The following is a 20,471-nucleotide window of genomic DNA, read 5'->3' on the forward strand; positions in this document are numbered from 1 at the left end:
TAATTCTGGTATAGTTAACATACAGTGTTAAATTAGTTACAGGTATTTAACATAGTGATTCAACAATTCTGTGTATTACTTGGCACTCATCAAGATGTGTACTCTTAAAATGCCCATCACCTATTTCACTCACACTCCCCCTCCAATGTACCTTCTCTATAGTTAGGAGTCTGTTTTCTGGTTTGTCTTTTTTTTTTTTCTGCTTCTTTGTTTCTTAAATTCCACAGGAGTAAACTCATATGATATTTGTCTTTCTATGACTTATTTTGCTTAGCCTATACCCTCTAGATCTAACCCATGTTGCTGCAAATGGCAAGATTTCATTCTTTTTAATGGCTGAATAATATTCCAAGGTATGTATACACCACGTCTTCTTTATTCATCTACTGATAGACACTGAGCACTCCTTTGAATATTCCAAATTAAGAAATACTGACAAATGAAGTCTAGGATAAAGATATGTTGGGCACAAAAAAAAAAAGATGCTTGGACATAAAATATTGATAAGAAGGAAGGTCTGTGGTCTGTGGAATAGTCACTGTGTCTATAATGGACAGAAGACATGGATTCAAAAGAAAATGTTATATATTACATACTGTGCTACAAACTAAATGTATTCCCACAAAATTAGTATGTTGAAACCTAATTCCCAATGTGATGGTAGTTGGAGGTGGGCCTTTGTGAGGTGCCCTCATAAAAGAGGCTCTCACCCCTGCTACAGTATCAGGACACAGTAAGAAAACAGTCAACCATGAATCAGGAGACAGGCCCTCACCAGACAGTGAATCTGTCAGCACCATGATCCTAGAATTTCTAGCCTCCAGAAGTGTGAGAAATATATGTTTAGGTGCTTAAAGACACCCAATCTCTGGTGGGTAGCCACAAACAGAGTAGTAGCCCAAACAGAGTAAGACATACTGTAATAAGATAAGGATACTATTTGTGCCCAAGGTACCAAGACATATTTTGGAAAAAAACAAAAAAAAAAAACAAAGAACCCAACAACACTGCAAGTCAAATTCCATGTAAGATTCCTTAAATACCAAATTGTTTCAACTAGATGTTTTAATAAGGTGGTATAAAAGCAATAATTTAATAGAAAAAATCAAAGATATTGATACTAGAAATTTTACTTTTCCCCCTTATATATGTATGCTTTAACTATTAACTAAATCTGAGGTGTGGTTTTGGTTCTATCTTGAAACTAAATCTTGTTCCTGGAAAAATACAACTCTAAAATTATGTCATATAATAGGAAGAGTTTGATTCATTTTAAATCATCTAAAATAACAACATAAAACTCGAAAGGTAAGTCAAAAAATAAATCTAATCAAAGACTGAAGCAGACCTGACTTGACAGCTTTTTTTTTTTTTTAATTTTTATTTATTTTTGACAGAGAGAGAGACAGAGCATGAGTAGGGGAGGGGCAGAGAGAAGGAGACACAGAATCTGAAGCAGGCTCTAGGCTCTGAGCTGTCAGCACAGAGCCTGACACGGGGCTTGAACCCACACACCGTGAGATCATAACCTGAGCCAAAGTCAGATACTCAACCGACTGAGCCACTCAGGCGCCCCAACTTGACAGCTTTTTATACAGAAAAGATTCTCAGGAGCATAATCTACCATAAGTGTAATGTAAATCAATAGAAATGGTTCCTGAAAACAGTGTGGAGGTTCCTCAGAAAATTAAAAATAGACCTACCCTATGACCCAGCAGTAGCACTGCTAGTAATTTACCCAAGGGATACAGGAGTACTGATGCATAGGGGCACTTGTACCCCAAGTTTATAGCAGCACTCTCAACAACAGCTAAATTGTGGAAAAAGCCTAACTGTCCATCAACTGATGAATGGATAAAGAAATTGTGGTTTATATACACAATGGAGTACTACAGGGCAATGAGAAAGAATGAAATATGGCCCTTTGTAGCAACGTGGATGGAACTGGAGAGTGTGATGCTAAGTGAAATAAGCCATACAGAGAAAGACAGATACCGTATGTGTCCACTCTTATGTGGATCCTGAGAAACTTAACAGAAACCCATGGGGAGGGGAAGGAAAAAAAAAAATAGAGGTTAGAGTGGGAGAGAGCCAAAGCATAAGAGACTCTTAAAAACTGAGAAAAAACTGAGGGTTGATGGGGGGGGGGGTGGGAGAGAGGGAAGGGTAGGTGATGGGCATTGAAGAGGGCATCTTTTGGGATGAGCACTGGGTGTTGTATGGAAACCAATTTGACAATAAATTACATACATTAAAAAAAAAAGAAATAGTTCCTGAAATAGCTAATAAAAACTGAAGCTGCATGAATAAGAATGAAGTATCTAAATCAAACATTAGAGAACTGTGCGCACTGGTCCTACCACATCTGGAACATTGTAATTAGTCTGAAGCATTACATTGTTACCACCACCACCCATATACCACAGAACATCTGGAGAAAACAAATCATGTTCCTGTGAAACACAAATGTGTGGCTAGAAGACGACATAAGGCAAGAAGCATCCTGTGTGTGTATTCATAACACTCACTCTGTATTTTACACAAAGGGCACCCCTGAGGGTAACACAACAGTACACAACACCTAGCATTTAGTAGGTGGCTCAATAAAACCTGATGAAAAAGGAATATAAAATATTAGATTACCAGAAAGCAATAATTATCAATTCTAGATGCACATTAGAATCACTAGGGATTGGAATAATACCAATGCTTAATTCCCATATTATTTTAAAAGCTTCCCAGATGATCATCAAATGTAACAAGAGCAAAGAATTAAAAAAAAAATTATTTTTTAACTGTTCCAGGCAGAATAAGTTTTAAGTAGAAAAATAAAAGCACTTTCAACAATAAAACATGCTGACTAAAACCATTTATTCATGAAACATTTAATTTGTGCTAGGGAACATAAACCAGACCAAGATGAGTGTGGCATAGCATCTGCCTTCAAGACCGTCAAGTTTAAGAGACATAGCAGTGAAATTCTAGTCACTGGCTATGCTCAGACAAAGCTGTCAGAGCTCAATTTAATAAAAAAAAGCACGAGCATGAGAAGTTATAAGACTAGGTTTAAGTCTTGGCTCTGCCAATAGGCAAACTGAATGATTTTGGGCAAGTCTTTTATTAACATTGTGAACCTCCAATCACTGATCTTAAAAAAAAAAGAAAAAAGAAAAAAAGGAGTAACATAATCTCTAAGGTTATGAAATGTTTAAATCTATGTTTAAAACAGTTTCACTAGGAGGGAATCAGCAATTAGTATTCTTTAAAATCCAAATGTACAATTCAAATCAGCATATGAAAAGCACTCCTGGATGGAAATACCTCTGGACAAACACTCTTGAAATGTTTAGACAGATGACCTTACCTTAACAGAATACCAAATTTGCAAAATATATCATAAAAACCTTGAAAATATAAATCCAGCTGTTTTTAAGTACCTAAGCAAAGTGAAATTTCTTCCATATTAGTCTGGATTGCTTTCTATTCAAATAACAGTAAATGTCTTTTTAAATGCAAGTCTAAGATTTTTTCCTAAAAAAGAAAAAGAATACTACCATAAAGTGATAAATATCTGACAATATCTAGAACATAAAATTTGTTTCTGTAAACTTTTTAAAATGTTAAATAAGTCTTAAAATATAATACTCTCCATTGGTAACTGATCTAGTAAATTAGGTTTTTAAGAATCAAAATAAAGAACTGTAAAACTTTCATGAGACTTATTAAAAGAGAATGGGATGAGGTCACTATTCTCCAAGAACTAGATTTAATTAAAGGGAAGTAAATTTCAATTCTAAATACTGAGAAATTCATTTTTAAAACAATTGGAGCTATTCAATTAATAGAATAGATTGGCTTTAAATCCTATGCTCCACATTACTAGATGCTTTTAAACTAAGGTCAGATGATCCTCTATCAGGAATGACATAAAAAGAGTTTATTATTAAGTGAGCAGCTATACTAGACTACTAATATAGTTCAGCGAACTCAGGATTCTTTTAGCTCTCCAAATCACATTCTTTTAGTGTACGGACACTTTAAATGAGTATTTCTCAAAGAGCCATTCACATCATCTGTATAAGAATCACCCAGTGGTGCTCTTTTAAAATGTATATTCCTCTGCCTCAAAACTTCCTACCTCTTCCACCAGACACAAAATAGAGATCATAAGAAGTCCAAAAATGTGCCTTTGTTACAAACTTATACACATTAAAACATTTAGACTATACCAGACAGAACATCAGTTAGCTTTAGATGTGTCCCACAAAGATGCCAAGAAAAGAGAGCAGAAACAATTTTACAAAGTCTTATATAGTGTTTTATCGTTACCTGGTGTTCCCCATTGCTAGGTGCAAGATGAACTCAAAATGACAAGATTTAATTTTTAAGTTCCTATCCTAAACCACTAGCTGAATTCTTTTTTTTTTTTTAATTAAAAAAATGTTTTTTAATGTTTATTTATTTTTGAGACAGAGAGAGAGCACGAGCGGAGGAGGGGTAGACAGAGAGAGGGAAACACAGAATCCAAAGCAGGCTCCAGGCTCTGAGCTGTCAGCACAGAGCCCGATGTGGGGCTCAAACTCACAAGCTGTGAGATCATGACCTGAGCCAAAGTCAGACGCCCAACAAACTGAGCCACCCAGGTGCCCCAACCACTAGCTAAATTCCAAGTAATTTTACAAGAACCTATATCCATCCTTTTGAGAAACTAAATATAGTATGGAGTTACGTCATATAAGTGACATTTTAAAATACCTTCTTCATCAAAGAAAGCTGTGATTCTAGAGAAAGCATAGATCATTCTTAGATACTTAATAGACATTCAAAAAGAAAAAGAGCCTTTCTTAAAGGAGACTGAGGAAAGTTTAAGTGTCTGAGAGAGTATCTGACCTGACTAAAAGAAAATATTGCAAAGAACCTTGGTAACTAAATTAAATCTAAGAAATGTATCATCTATATGAATATGTATTTGGAAAAAGTAGATTTAGAAGTAAGCACTTTTGAGGGTAAGAATAGCAGGCACTGCCATGTTTACCAGGGGCAATATGATTTGGAGGGTAACTTAGTAATATTTTTCAAAACTGCTAATGCATACTTCTTTGCCTGCAATTCTACTTCCAGGAATTCATCTTAGTAATATACTTTTACATGCATAAATAATAAATATAAAAAGGTCATTCACTGTAGCATTTTGACAGTGGCAAAAAAAAAAAAAAAAAAAAAAAAAAACACCCTACAAACAACCTAAAATTACCACAACCTGAAAATGGTTAAATAAATTATGATATATTTATACAAGGAAATATTACACAGTGAGCCACGAATAATGAGGAAATTCTTTACATACTCGACATGGAAAAACTTCCAAGATACATTATTAAATGAAAAAAGATGCAAACAATATGAGCTGTTATCATCTATTCCCATAAAATACAGAATAGAAAAGAAAAGAAAAGAGAAGAAAAGGGAAAGAATGTATTCATTTATTTCTATAAGCATAAACTATCTTTGGAAAGAAAAACAAAAAACTAGTAACAATGAACGCCACAGAAGTAAATTGGATGCCTGGGGCACTAGGATGGGAGGGAAGCTTTACTGAAAACCCTCCTGAATCTTTTGAATTGTGAATCAAATAATGTATTTTCTATACAAAGAAAATAAGGTTAATATTAGAAAATTTAAAAAAAAGAAAATAAATAACCATTTTCCTTTTTACAATTTATTAAAGCCAAACAAAAATAGGAAGAAAATACAGAATCTTATATACACATGGAACTGAAAAAGTTTTACCTGTAAGAGAAATTTCTAAGAAATGGTATATCTAAACAAACAAACAACAACAACAAAAAAAAAAACCAAGAAAAAAATATAAGAAATAGTACCACTAAAAACAAAAATTTTACCCATGTGAGGATCTAAAGCTTGTACATGCAACTGTTATTAAAAATGGTAAGCAAAGAAGAACCAAGTGACAGTATAATTTAAAGTGTTTCACAAGGGAATTAAAGTTTTGCAATACCTAGGGCTTTATGAAAACTGTAAAACTGAGTCCCAAAACTGTTTATTGAAATAATGCCTGAAATAACCATTCAAATATAAATACAGCATTCTGTAATACCTCCCACCACAGAAAGAAGTAAATTGCTAATTCACGTTATTTATCTTGTGCTCTAGCTACTTCCTACTCATTTGACCAATTTAAAGGATCCAGATCGTAACCAAATGTATGAAAAAGGTAGGAAAAAAACCAAAATGGGCACTTAATATTTTTTCTTATTTCAAGGATAACTAAAGACAAACTTTTAGATTTGAGAAGTTCAAGGAAACACTTTTCTAAAAGAAAAGGAAAAAATAATTAAATACTGTGCAAACAAAAGTATAATGTATCTAAGGTATAATATATCTAAGTGGCTAATTTAAAATATTAATTTTTCTCCTCCTGATAAGAAAGCAGAAGTCATATTATACTAAGTATGATTATAAGCTACCATGAAATGAAAATCTCAACAAAACAGTGAATGTGTTTTTTACCTTAAATAAAGTCTCAAGAGTGCAAAAATCTGGTTTTACACTGATTAATATATTTACTTAGTAGAAGAGGTCAGGAGGTACTGAAATCCCACTCACCAACAAGTATACTGCTGATATAAACTGGCTGTATAAAGTGACTCAGCAATGCTCCCTGTACACCAAGCACTTCCCATCTTGTCAATTTGTCACTTGAAGACATACTGCTTACTCTATTAACAACATCTGTAGGACAGTAGATAGTCAGATAAATTTTGCCTTCAACAGCCACATGGAGACTCAGCTCTTCATTGGCTTCAAATGCAGATATAGAATGTGGATTAAGACGCCTAGAAAAAGAAAAGTTTTATCCCTTTAAAAAAAAACAGTGGAATATTACTCAGCCATAAAGAAGAACAAAATCTTGCCATTTGCAGCAACACAGATGGAGCTAGAGAGTATTATGCTAAGTGAAAGTCAGTCAGAAAAAGAAAAATACCAGGTGATCTCACTCAGACGTGGAATTTAAGCTCAATTAGTGTTTTAACAAAACAAATGAGCAAAGGCGAGAAAAGGTGGGGGGGCAAACAAAGAAACAGAATGTTAACTGTAGAGAATGATGGTTACCAGAGTGTAGGTGGATGGGGGGATGGAATAAATAGGTGATAGGAATTAAGAAGTGCACTTGTGTTGAACACTGCATGCTGAATGGAAATTGTGAATCACTATACTGCACCCCAGAAACTAATATTACACTGGAATTTAAATTAAAACTTTAAAAAATGTTTTTAAAAAGTTGACAAAGTAAAAATCTTTATGTACTTAAGAACTGGGGGTGGGGTGCCTGGGTGGCTCAGTCGGTTGAGCATCTGACTTTGGCTTGGGTCATAATCTTGTAGTCCATGAGTTCAAACCCCACATAGGGCTCTGTGCTGACAGTTCAGAGCCTGGAGCCTGCTTCGGATTCTGTGTCTCCCTCTCTCTGCCCCTCCCCCACTAGTGCTCTATGTCTCTCTCTCTCTCTCTCTCTCAAAAATAAACATTAAAAAAATAAAAAAATAAAAAAAAAGAACGGGGGCATCTGGGTGGCTCAGTCAGTTAAGCATCTGACTCTTGATTTTGGCTCAGGTCATGATCTCACAGTTTGTGAGTTCAAGCCCACATCGGGCTCTGTGCTGACATCGTGGAGCCTACTTGGGATTCTGTCTCTCTCTCTGCCCCTCCCCTGCTCGCACATGCATGCTCTCTCTCAAAATAATAAATTTTATTATTTAAAATAATAGAATTTTTTTCAGACATGTTTAACGTGCCAGTGTTCATTTAATTTCATGAAAAGAAATAGATGCAAAACCAAAGCAAGGTAGGAATGGAGTAACATAGTACTACAAGATTAATACCAAACATAAATTAACCATATTTAGAGCTTCTGGCAAAGATAAATTCTTTTTACTATCTTTGTGTCCCTTAAAATCAAATGAATACCTAATTTTTGTTCCTACCACAGTTCCTAAGTTATTTTCTTTCTCTGTATGAATATTTTTTTAAACTACAAAGAGAATGAAAAAAAAAATCCTGACAATTTGTGTTCAAGATCTTTTCCAATAAAATGTGTTAAAAAATGTAAAATAGTTTTTCTTGAATTTTTCCTCCAGGAATACTCCTTGCCCTTGTTTTCAAAGGTATAACTGTAAGAATTTTTAACAAAATATTAACCATTATTATCTCTATATGGTGAGACTTGAAGTGAATTTTGTTTTCTCCTTTGTGCGTGTCTGTACTGTTTAAATTTCTGATGCTACCCATTCATCAAGATAATGAAGTTTTGGCCACAGATCGACCAGAAAAACAAACTGCATTTCTTGATTCTGTAATAACATGTGAAGAGTGCATAAATCCATGCTTCCCTACCGTTTATGAAGTCTTCAAACTTGAAAGGAAATTTTCAACAGCATAGAAAGAAAGTGGTAAGGTAGAGGAGATTAAGTGGAGGGGAGGGAGAAAGAATCTGTGGCCTCTAGCTAGCCAAAAATAACACCTCAAGGCAGAGGGAGAACAAGGATAGATATGAAGTTACTTGTTCTATTGCTGTTATGTATTCAGAATATATGACATAGACATCCTCACTGCTTTGAAAAATAACTTCCATAATACTTACAATTGTGACTTAATCTGGGCTGACCCTTTAGGCAACTGGTTCATATAGAGATAAATGTTGACATTCTGTTTGAGAGTGAGCAGATTAGAAGCTGCCTCTGTACAAAATACTGATTTTTCCATCATAGCAGGATTTTTGCTGTAGAAGAGCAGAAGTTGTCTATAAAAGTACCTAAAAGAAAGGGGTTATAACTTTATCAAGTAATAGAATTTTTAAATTATATATCTTAAGTATCATATCTATATATGTGTTGTGAGCAATGTCTCTCCCTATGTGTTGAAAGTTTTGATACCTGATAAGAGCTCCTAAAATAACTTTAGTCTTATTTAATGAAGAGTTAAACTGTATGAGAACTCCTCAGCTGGAGCCCAGTCTGCCATGTGATTTGCCTTAAAGCCCCATTCCTTGACTACCACTCCATTCATTTCACATTTGAGTCTGCAACTGTCATATCCTGCAAAATACACATTTCTCCACTGATTCCTCCTTTTCTCACAAGTTCTGTTCTCAGCCTCCTGCATGAGGTGTCAATATTCTGTCTTATTTCTATTTCCTCTTCCTGCCAAAACAGACAAACAACTGTGGTTCCTGTTTCTTAGCGGTTGTGAAGACAAAAACACAAGAGTACAGAACAGTACAATGAAAACCGTAAGTTATAGAAGTGAAACGATCTCCTGAAAAACTAATACTAATCAAATCAGGAGACAAATATTATTTTGCTTATTAAATAAAAAACATGATTTTAGTACTTTCTTCAGAAATAATGAAAAATTAAGCACCAGTATATAACAAGGCCAAGCATGGGAAGAAATACACATATCAGATAATTTTAAAGAGGTCAAATAATTCAATAAGCACCAATGGGGATTAGAGAACAATGAGTTACATTACCTTCACGGACTTCCCTAAAACTTATCTTTTAAGATTATAGGATTCTTTCCTTATAATTAGAGATACGTGCTTAAGTTTTTTAGACAAACTAATGTCTAAATATGTTTTCAAATACTTTAGCAGAGAAAATACCACCAACAAAAAATGAGGATGCAGAGATTAAATGCAGAATGGTGATAACCGGGGGCCCCTGGGTGGCTCAGTTGGTTAAGCGTCCTGCAGCTTAGGTCATGACCTCATGGCTTGTGGGTTTGAGCCCTGCGTGGGGCTCTGTGCTGACAGCTCAGAGCCCGGAGCTCGCTTCAGATCCTGTGTCTCCCTCTCTCTGCCCCTCTCCCACCCATGTTCTGTTTCTCTCTCTCTCCCAAAAATAAACAAACATTTTAAAAAGTTTTCTTTTTAATTAACAAAAAGGAAGCTTATAACTGGATATGCTGATCATTTGATATTGGTATGAGAATGCTGATAACTGAATGATGGAACTCATTATCCTATTCTCCCTAGTGTTTGAATATTTCCACAAAAAAGTTTTATAAAAAGTAAGCTTAATGTCTTAATGGAACCAAAATCTGGCAGACACTGGAGAAAGTAACACATTTCTTACTTTTCATGTTTTCATATGAAGGGACTTCCAACGAGTAACCTTCCTGACTTCTCCCTCCTACCTGCTATTAACTCCTTTCACAAGGAGCAGAGTGACTGATGAGTTTGGAAGAAGAAAGTAGGCCTCCTCACCTCAGCCCTTTTCCTTCTTTCTTTTAAAAAAATGTTTATTTATTTATTTTGAGACACAGAGAGACAGCGTGAGTTGGGGAGGGGCAGGGAGAGAGAATCGCAAGCAGGCTCTGTGCTGTTAGCACAAAGCTTGATGTGGGGTTCAATCTCACGAACCTTGAGATCATGACCTGAGCCAAAATCAAGAGTTGGACGATAAACTGACTGAGCCATCCAAGTTCCCCTTATTTCTCTTTAAGATCTGCCAGCCTATACAAACTTATAGTTATAAAATAAATAGGTCAGGGGATGAAAACATAGCATAGGGAACAGAGTCAATGATATTGTAATAATTTTGTATGGTGACAGATGGTAACCATATTTGCTATGGTGGTGGTGGGTGCAGTGAGTGTTGCAAACTAACATGCAAATAGTGTAATACTGTATATGTCAACTATATTACAACTTAAAAAAAGAATACCTTATCTATATTCTGCTATATAGTAAACTTTGCATAGACTTCATGAATGGAAACTTATTGTTTTCTGGCAATACTTTGGGTAAATATGGCTAATTTAGGGGTGAAATATTACCAAGCCAACTTGGTCCAGATCTAAAGCTATATACTCTTAATTACTTTGACCAGTGATAAACATGTCATATTAAAAAAGTTGCAGGATTCTTAAAATGGACTCATAAGGTCTTGATAATAGAAGCCACTAAAATCCACAGATTATAGACACTGCAGTTACAGTAAGGTTTTCAAAAATGACATGGAAATAATCAGATGACCTGCATAAGGAAAAGAATGTCATATCCATGGCTCAGTGATTTGTAAATAAAGACACTGATATGTGGTTACTTTGGGCTGAAAGCATTAATGTTTGATAGCATTAAATATATTTGTCACCTTACCTAAGGAGAGACCTTCTTGCTGTAACAACAGCGTGAGTATCGTGCAACACTCTTCCATTTGGCTTAATGCACTGGCTATAATTGTATTCACCTGTGCCTATAGCTACAACTTCATGCTGTCCAGCTGAAAGGAAAAGGTTAAGAATAGTAGGTTATTTTCACCTCCATCTTACCTATGTTCAGCCTCTACCTTACCATTTTAAACTTACTAAAATATATTGACCAAAGAGATGTAAAAATTACACAATTTCAATTTCAAGTAAGAGTTTGAGAGTCTTCTAAGAACTAATTTTGTTTGAGAGTCTTCTAAGAACTAATTTTTTAATAGTTCAATAATTTCAATTAAAAATTCAGATATTTTATGATAGTTCATCTAAACTTTTACTATAATCAATAGAATCATTAGATATCCTTAGTTTGAAAACTTCCATCTATTTCTTCTACATCTAGATTTGTTTGGCTTACTAGAGATTTCACTGGCCATTCTATTTCTGCCTTAAACAAGTTATCTACACATAGTGGCTCCTTTTTTCTTAATATACTCAAACTCTCTACAAATAAAATTATAGTTTCTGTTCTACTAAAACTGCTTTTTTAGAGAAACAAACACCTTATGCTTTTTCTAACAGTTTTTCTCCATTTACTTTTTGCTGTACCTCATTTGAGGTTTCCTTGAAACTCTATGCTTAAATTACACAATTCTTTTTTCCTTTCACATCCTATGAGGCCTTTCTATAGCCTAGTCACAAAGCTCACTGCTCTCTTTTCTCTTGATACTCTCTTCTGAACATTGTGCTTTTTAAATCTTTTACCTCTGTTGATGATTTCAAAAAACCTCTAGTCTTAGTCTTTCAGACAAAGTTCAATTTCACATTTGCAAATACCTAAAGGACTTTCATTAATTCAACAAAAGCAGCTGAGATCCTACCAAGTTCCAAGTGCTGAGGTTGATGGTAAGAATAAAATATTGAGCAAGATATGCCCTCATGAAGCTTCTAATAGGAGAGACAGAAAAAAGACCAACCACAAACTGTGATATGTGCTTTGAGGAGAAAAAATATGGGGCAAATGTAAAGAATGATTACATTCTTATTGTAAGAAAAAGTGTGTTTCGGGAGGAGGGGGGAGAGGTTACCCTATGCAAACTAGTTGCAGAATCCCTCCCTATGAAACTGAAATTTAAGTTTCAGTATGAGGAGTGAACAACATGAGGAGGTAAAAGGTACTGGAGTTAAAAGACCGACCAGTACAGCTGCTCCAGTAAAGAGTGAAGGGAATGGCATAAGATGAGGTTAGAGAAAGAGGCATCATAAAACATGCTAAGGATTTGTGGATTTTACCCAGGAGCTGTGGTGAAGCTACTGAGGTAAGGGAGTGAAAACCGTATTGGGTTACATTTTAAGATCACTCCTTTATGTGGAAAATGCTGTATGTAGGGTCCAAGAAACTAGAGACCATGACTTAAGACTCAAATAATGAAGGGTAGTTGGAAAAAGAATAATCAGATCTGAGATAAAGTTTGGGGATACAATAGAACTTAAAGAAAAATTTTGGGTCTTAGGGAAAGCACTTAGATTTTCAGTCTGTCTTATGTCATTTACTGAGATGGAGAAAGCTGGAAAAAGAAAATAAGACAAGAAAAATAAAAAGTTCCATTATCATAAACGTAGCTGCTCCAGGAAGGAGTGGATGGTGGTGGGAAAAGTGAATTATATAGAGTCAGTGTAAGTTCTGGGATGGTGATGTAAAGTTTTGAGTTATAAAGGGCAATAGGGTAGCCAAGAAGTCAGTTTCTATTGCAACTCTAACTTGACCTGCCATATTTCAGGGAGATGCTAGTTTGATAATGCAGGAAAAAGAAGGGAATAACCCAAAGAAGGTATTCATTAAAATGTGCAAGGGAATGAAACCAAAATTTAAGTGAAGGAATTGGCTTTATGAGAGAGCCTGCCTCCACTCTCACAGTAGAGAATATGAGCACAATTGCAAGGAAGTACACAGAGTTGGTGGAAGAGGATGGAAGGAAGTTTGGATTTGAAAGCTTCTTACAAACAAAATTAAAAATTATGAGGCAAGGCCAAAAGCTGAAAGCAAGGATGGAAAAGAGGATGTAGGGTACTTGAGGACAAAGAAAAGTATGAAACAGCCATTCCAGGGAGTGTGTGACACACCCTACTGGAGACACAGGCTGGCTGGGCAGTGAGGAACACCAATTTGATTTTCTAATACCTTTTAAGTAGGTATTGACTGTACGAGTCACTCCAGCAACAGGTACTAATTTTACTTAGGCTTTCCCCACCCCATATTTGCAATCATATTTCTAAAACCAGACTTATTATTCTCATTCATGCTATTCGCTCAACTTCACATCAGCTTCCAGATTCCCGTGTATGTGGAAACACCATTCCCCTATGTAAACTTGAAATGTTGTTTTACTCATCTCACTCCATTTATCATTTGTCACTCCATCTTATCGCATCAATTTCTAAAAAAATATTATTTTCTTTCCCTGTTCATACTTATCTCAATTCTAAGCACCTCCATCATAACCATCTAATTTATGATTCCCTAATTCAGGTACAACCTGTGTAGTATTTTTAAAAAGTTGTTGGCAATTATTGCTTAGACATCAACTTATTTTAATTATCACAAATATAAATCAATGTTTTCTTAAATACCAAGTACTTTGCCAAATAGTTTACTTACAGTATTATACCTAATCCTAATAACTCTATGAAGTAGAGATTGTTATAACTTCTACTTTTAATTAAAAGAAAACTGAAGCAGAGAGATGTTAAGTACAAAATGTGCCCAAAGTCATTTAAGTCTCAGAGCTAAGTCTGATGCTGTTTCCAACAATTATAGTACAGTATCAATCCCTGACCAAAAATCTTTCACCACTTACTATCCATATCTCATTAAATCCAACTTCTGATTGGATTTTTTTTCCAATATATGAAATTTATTGTCTAATTGGTTTCCATACAACACCCAGTGCTCATCCTAAAAGATGCCCTCCTCAGTACCCACCACCCACCCTCCCCTCCCTCCCACCCCCCATCAACCCTCAGTTTGTTCTGTTTTTAAGAGTCTCTTATGCTTTGACTATCTCCCACTCTAACCTCTTTTTTTTTTCCTTCCCCTCCCCCATGGGTTTCTGTTAAGTTTCTCAGGATCCACATAAGAGTGAAAACATATGGTATCTGTCTTTCTCTGTATGGCTTATTTCACTTAGCATCACACTCTCCAGTTCCATCCACGTTGCTACAAAGGGCCATATTTCATTCTTTCTCATTGCCCTGTAGTACTCCATTGTGTATATAAACCACAATTTCTTTACCCATTCATCAGTTGATGGACATTTAGGCTCTTTCCATAATTTGGCTACTGTTGAGAGTGCTGCTATAAACTTGGGGTACAAGTGCCCCTATGCATCAGTACTCCTGTATCCCTTGGGTAAATTCCTAGCAGCGCTATTGCTGGGTCATAGGGTAGGTCTATTTTTAATTTTTTGAGGAACCTCCACACTGTTTTCCAGAGCGGCTGCACCAATTTGCATTCCCACCAACAGTGCAAGAGGGTTCCGGTTTCTCCACATCCTCTCCAGCATCTATAGTCTCCTGATTTGTTCATTTTGGCCACTCTGACTGGTGTGAGGTGATATCTGAGTGTGGTTTTGATTTGTATTTCCCTGATAAGGAACGACATTGAGCATCTTTTCATGTGCCTGTTGGCCATCCGGATGACTTCTTTAGAGAAGTGTCTATTCATGTTTTCTGCCCATTTCTTCACTGGGTTATTGGTTTTTCGGGTGTGGAGTTTGGTGAGCTCTTTATAGATTTTGGATACTAGCTGTTTGTCCGATATGTCATTTGCAAATATCTTTTCCCATTCCGTTCGTTGCCTTTTAGTTTTGTTGGTTGTTTCCTTTGCTATACAGAAGCTTTTTATCTTCATAAGGTCCCAGTAATTCATTTTTGCTTTTAATTCCCTTGCCTTTGGGGATGTGTCAAGTAAGAGATTGCTACGGCTGAGGCCAGAGAGGTCTTTTCCTGCTTTCTCCTCTAGGGTTTTGATGGTTTCCTGTCTCACATTCAGGTCCTTTATCCATTTTCAGTTTATTTTTGTGAATGGTGTGAGAAAGTGGTCTAGTTTCAACCTTCTGCATGTTGCTGTCTAGTTCTCCCAGCACCATTTGTTAAAGAGACTGTCTTTTTTCCATTGGATGTTCTTTCCTGCTTTGTCAAAGATTAGTTGGCCATACTTTCGTGGGTCTAGTTCTGGGGTTTCTATTCTATTCCATTGGTCTATGTGTCTGTTTTTGTGCCAATACCATGCTGTCTTGATGATGACAGCTTTGTAGTAGAGGCTAAAGTCTGGGATTGTGATGCCTCCTGCTTTGGCCTTCTTCTTCAAAATTACTTTGGCTATTCGGGGCCTTTTGTGGTTCCATATGAATTTTAGAACTGCTTGTTCTAGTTTCGAGAAGAATGCTGGTGCAATTTTGATTGGGATTGCATTGAATGTGTAGATAGCTTTGGGTAGTATTGACATTTTGACAATATTTATTCTTCCAATCCATGAGCAGGGAAGGTCTTTCCATTTCTTTATATCTTCTTCAATTACCTTCATAAGCTTTCTATAATCTTCAGCATACAGATCTTTTACATCTTTGGTTAGATTTATTCCTAGGTATTTTATGCTTCTTGGTGCAATTGTGAATGGGATCGGTTTCTTTATTTGTCTTTCTGTTGCTTCATTGTTAGTGTATAAGAATGCAACTGATTTCTGTACATTGATTTTGTATCCTGCAACTTTGCTGAATTCATGTATCAATTCTAGCACACTTTTGGTGGAGTCTATCGGATTTTCCATGTATAATATCATGTCATCTGCAAAAAGCGAAAGCTTGACTTCATCTTTGCCAATTTGGATGCCTTTGATTTCCTTTTGTTGTCTGATTGCTGATGCTAGAACTTCCAGCACTATGTTAAACAACAGCGGTGAGAGTGGGCATCCCTGTCGTGTTCCTGATCTCAGGGAAAAAGCTCTCAGTTTTTCCCCGTTGAGGATGATGTTAGCTGTGGGCTTTTCATAAATGGCTTTTATGATCTTTAAGTATGTTCCTTCTATCCCGACTTTCTCAAGGGTTTTTATTAAGAAAGAGTGCTGGATTTTGTCAAAGGCCTTTTCTGCATCGATTGACAGGATCATATGGTTCTTCTCTTTTTTTTTTGTTAATGTGATGTATCACGTTGATTGATTTGCGAATGTTGAACCAGCCCTGCATCCCAGGAATGAATCCCACTTGATCATGGTGAATAATTCTTTTTATATGCCGTTGAATTCGATTTGCTAGTATCTTATTGAGAATTTTTGCATCCATATTCATCAGGGATATTGGCCGGTAGTTCTCTTTTTTTACTGGGTCTCTGTCTGGTTTAGGAATCAAAGTAATACTGGCTTCATAGAATGAGTCTGGAAGTTTTCCTTCCCTTTCTATTTCTTGGAATAGCTTGAGAAGGATAGGTATTATCTCTGCTTTAAACATCTGGTAGAACTCCCCTGGGAAGCCATCTGGTCCTGGGCTCTTATTTGTTGGGAGATTTTTGATAACCGATTCAATTTCTTCGCTGGTTATGGGTCTGTTCAAGCTTTCTATTTCCTCCTGATTGAGTTTTGGAAGAGTGTGGGTGTTCAGGAATTTGTCCATTTCTTCCAGGTTGTCCAATTTGTTGGCATATAATTTTTCATAGTATTCCCTGATATTTGTTTGTATCTCTGAGGGATTGGTTGTAATAATTCCATTTTCATTCATGATTTTATCTATTTGGGTCATCTCCCTTTTTTTTTAAGAAGCCTGGCTAAAGGTTTGTCAATTTTGTTTATTTTTTCAAAAAGCAACTCTTGGTTTCGTTGATCTGCTCTACGGTTTTTTTAGATTCTATATTGTTTATTTCTGCTCTGATCTTTATTATTTCTCTTCTTCTGCTGGGTTTAGGCTGTCTTTGCTGTTCTGCTTCTATTTCCTTTAGGTGTGCTATTAGATTTTGTATTTGGGATTTTTCTTGTTTCTTGAGATAGGCCTGGATTGCAATGTATTTTCCTCTCAGGACTGCCTTCGCTGCATCCCAAAGCGTTTGGATTGTTGTATTTTCATTTTCGTTTGTTTCCTGATTGGATTTTAAATGACTCCAGAGGCACCTGTGTGGCTCAGTCGGTTAAGTGTCTAAGTTTGGCTCAGGTCATGATCTCACAGTTCATGGGTTCGAGCCCCACATGGGGCTCTGTGCTGACAGCTTGAAGCCTGGAGCCTGCTTCAGATTCTGTCTCCCTCTCTCTCTGCCCCTTCCCCACTCATACTCTGTCTCTCTTTCTCCTTCAAAATAAATATCAAAAAATTTTTTTTAAATAAATAAATAAATGACTCCATAATCTGGTAACATCTTATCAACCTAACAACATTTTGTATTACTCCTGTGTGTGCGCGCGCATGCACATGTGTGCATATACGTTATGTATATGTATATATGTATATCTCTTCCACACTAGTAATAAATTTCTTTCATTGTTCCATAAAAAGTTTTCTCACTGCTGCTTTCTTCCCTCATATCTTTCTCCAAAAGTGTCTTCTTTTCCTCTATTTAAATAAGCCTTATTAATCCTTAAAGTTTCAGCTGAAGTCCCACTTGTTCCCAAAGATTTTAACTCTATCAGGTTTCTATTGTCTATGAATTTTTCATACATCTTTTGATCATAGAAAATAATTAACTTTTATCATCTTAGACTTTCACAACAGTATATATATCTTCTCTCCCCATTTAAATTATAAAAACTCCTTAAGACCAGGAACCAAACCTCAAATTTGTTTTATATCATCTATAATCTCTTAACTGAAATAAATATAAAATTTAAATACTTTTAATGATCAACATAGAACATTAAAGGGTAAATAAAAGATAAAATGTAGTTGGAATCATCATAATATCCACAAGAAAAACCAGAAGTTCATGATTTTCCATAGTAATCTTTTCTTACTTTAAAATGAAAATTTGGTCATTTATTATATAGAGTCTTTCTCTTTGTCATAATGGAAATCAGAATTCAGTCTGGTAGTGGTTCTAACAGAGTTATTGTTTAAAATGTTAGGCAGTTTACCATTCTGCAGTTCTCTATTAGTTTCTGGTCAGTATATTTTAACTTTGAGAGCCTTTGTGTTTAATGATATACACCCACTATGTATGTAAGCGATGAACCATGGGAAGCTACCCCAAAACTCAAGAGCACACTTTACACCCTATATGTTAGCCAATTTGGGAATAAATTATATTTAAAAAAATGATACACACCCACTAGAAAAGGCCACTTCAAATCAATGCAATACCACTGTAAAAAGGGTCAAAGTTATTTAATTAAAATACTACTATATACATCTTAAAATTAGGATATTTAATAGCTTTTCTACAAACCAACACATCCCATGTATTTGGACTTACCTCTTTCAATTATAAAAGCAGCCAATGAATTGCTACATTTCAGATATTCTGAATGATTAGATATTAGTTGATTAAATGTTTCTTTAACAATTTGTGATATCTTTCCACGCTGAATATGTCTCTCTTCTGGGAAAAAAAAATCAAATGGAGTATGAATTTGAAGAACACTGTGCTTTCTTGCAGAGGCCTCTATTATTCCAATTACAACATTAACAATTGAGTTTGTAACTTATAGACGTGTAAGCAAATTATAACTTACATCATGACTGATATTTTAAAGCATTCCATTCCAAATAAAACACGTTATTGAGCTTTATAGAAAATTTCTCTTAATGTCTTCATATTACACACTAGAGAGTTACTGATCTATATTTGTTGAAATATTCAAAAGTCCTATAAGACACACTTCTTTGTTGTATAGGATTATTCTACATTGCCAGACAACCAACATCTCACTGAAAGCCAGTAGTCTTCCCTCATCATTGTGATAACTGAAATACATTCCTTAGTATTTGCCCCACTGAGAACCACTGAAAAACATGGAGGACTTAAACCCTTGATATAGTTCCATGTTCCTACTAAAAAGTCCTAAACTTTGAAAGGGGATAAAGACAGTGTTAAGTAACCAGGATTACCACAGAACAGTTTATAATCAAGAATATACATCAGAAGTTACCCATGGATTTTTTTTTTTAAACATGACAGAGGGATACCTGGGTGGCTCAACTGCTTAAGCGTCCAACTTTAGTTCAGGCCATGATCTCATGGTTCATAAGCTCGAGCCCCACAATATGGTTCTCTACTCTTAGTGTGGAGACCACTTCATATTCTCTCTCTGCCTCTCCCCTGCTCCCTCTCTCTCTCAAATAAAAATATTTAAAAAAATTTTTAAAAACATGACAGAACTTAAGATTCTGGGGTAGGGACCTGGCCACTTGTTGCTTTGTGTGTCCCTACTGAAGGACCCTTGTTTTAGAGAATGAGAGGTTGAAGAATCACCTGATACCATACAGTGTTTCTCAAAGTTTAGTTGTAAGACACTGACAGTTCCTCATGTTTCATGATGGCTGCTAAGCAGTCTACCAAGTAGTCTGTAGCCCATTTCATATTTTCAGAGGAAAAAAAGCAATGAAAGAACTTTTCTATCATGCATTATGTATATATGAAATGAATAATTGATTATAATTTTCATAGAAATTCTTTTGACCTGCTCAATAATAAATTACATTAAAAGCACACAAGTAATAAAAATTTGATGTTGGTCTCAGCTAACATTCTGCTAACTGGATACAACACATTGTAGTTAGGTCATTTGCATGCTTTTGTTTATATTTGTTAATATTTAATTTTTCTGTTAATACTGTTAATGCTATTTTATTGGCCAAAATAAACTCCAAATTCACATTATCAAGAAGAATGAGAACAATCATAAAATTAATCACAAAATGAAGCTCTGAGAGAAAAAAGAATAAAGTAATGGCTATATTCTTTTATCTCATCGCAAAGCATACAATGTGGAGATAAAAATTATTATAATTGCATGCTAGCATACATTTACCTAAAATTGGTCAAAACCATCAATGTGTGGTGTATAAATTAGTTTTTGGTCCTTATGCAGGAAAAATATAAATGAGAAATTCTCAGCATCTTGGCTCTGCTTATCACCAAAAACTCATCATACAGAAGCAGTATTCATTTAAGGATATTTTAAAATTTTACTTTTTTTTTTTAACTGAAACAGCAATATAAAGATATACATTCAGAGGTTCCCTCACCAAATGTGGGCACTATTT

General features: G+C 35.3%; 1 protein-coding gene across 4 annotated transcripts in view; it reads right to left on the reverse strand.

Moving 5' to 3' along the window:
- The window catches only part of ADAD1 (adenosine deaminase domain containing 1), a 103,709-nt gene that overhangs the window by 69,495 nt on the left and 13,743 nt on the right, over positions 1–20,471 (reverse strand). For all 4 annotated transcript variants that reach the window (XM_045468387.1, XM_045468364.1, XM_045468373.1 and 1 more), the window contains exons 6-9: positions 18,679–18,804; positions 11,183–11,306; positions 8,663–8,833; positions 6,628–6,857 (exon numbers count right to left, since the gene is read on the reverse strand). In XM_045468387.1, the coding sequence (XP_045324343.1) occupies positions 6,628–6,857; positions 8,663–8,833; positions 11,183–11,306; positions 18,679–18,804 (651 nt within the window). The remainder of the gene's footprint in view (positions 1–6,627; positions 6,858–8,662; positions 8,834–11,182; positions 11,307–18,678; positions 18,805–20,471) is intronic.

This window comes from Leopardus geoffroyi, chromosome B1, assembly GCF_018350155.1.
Source record: "Leopardus geoffroyi isolate Oge1 chromosome B1, O.geoffroyi_Oge1_pat1.0, whole genome shotgun sequence".
In the NCBI taxonomy this organism is placed as follows: domain Eukaryota; kingdom Metazoa; phylum Chordata; class Mammalia; order Carnivora; family Felidae; genus Leopardus; species Leopardus geoffroyi.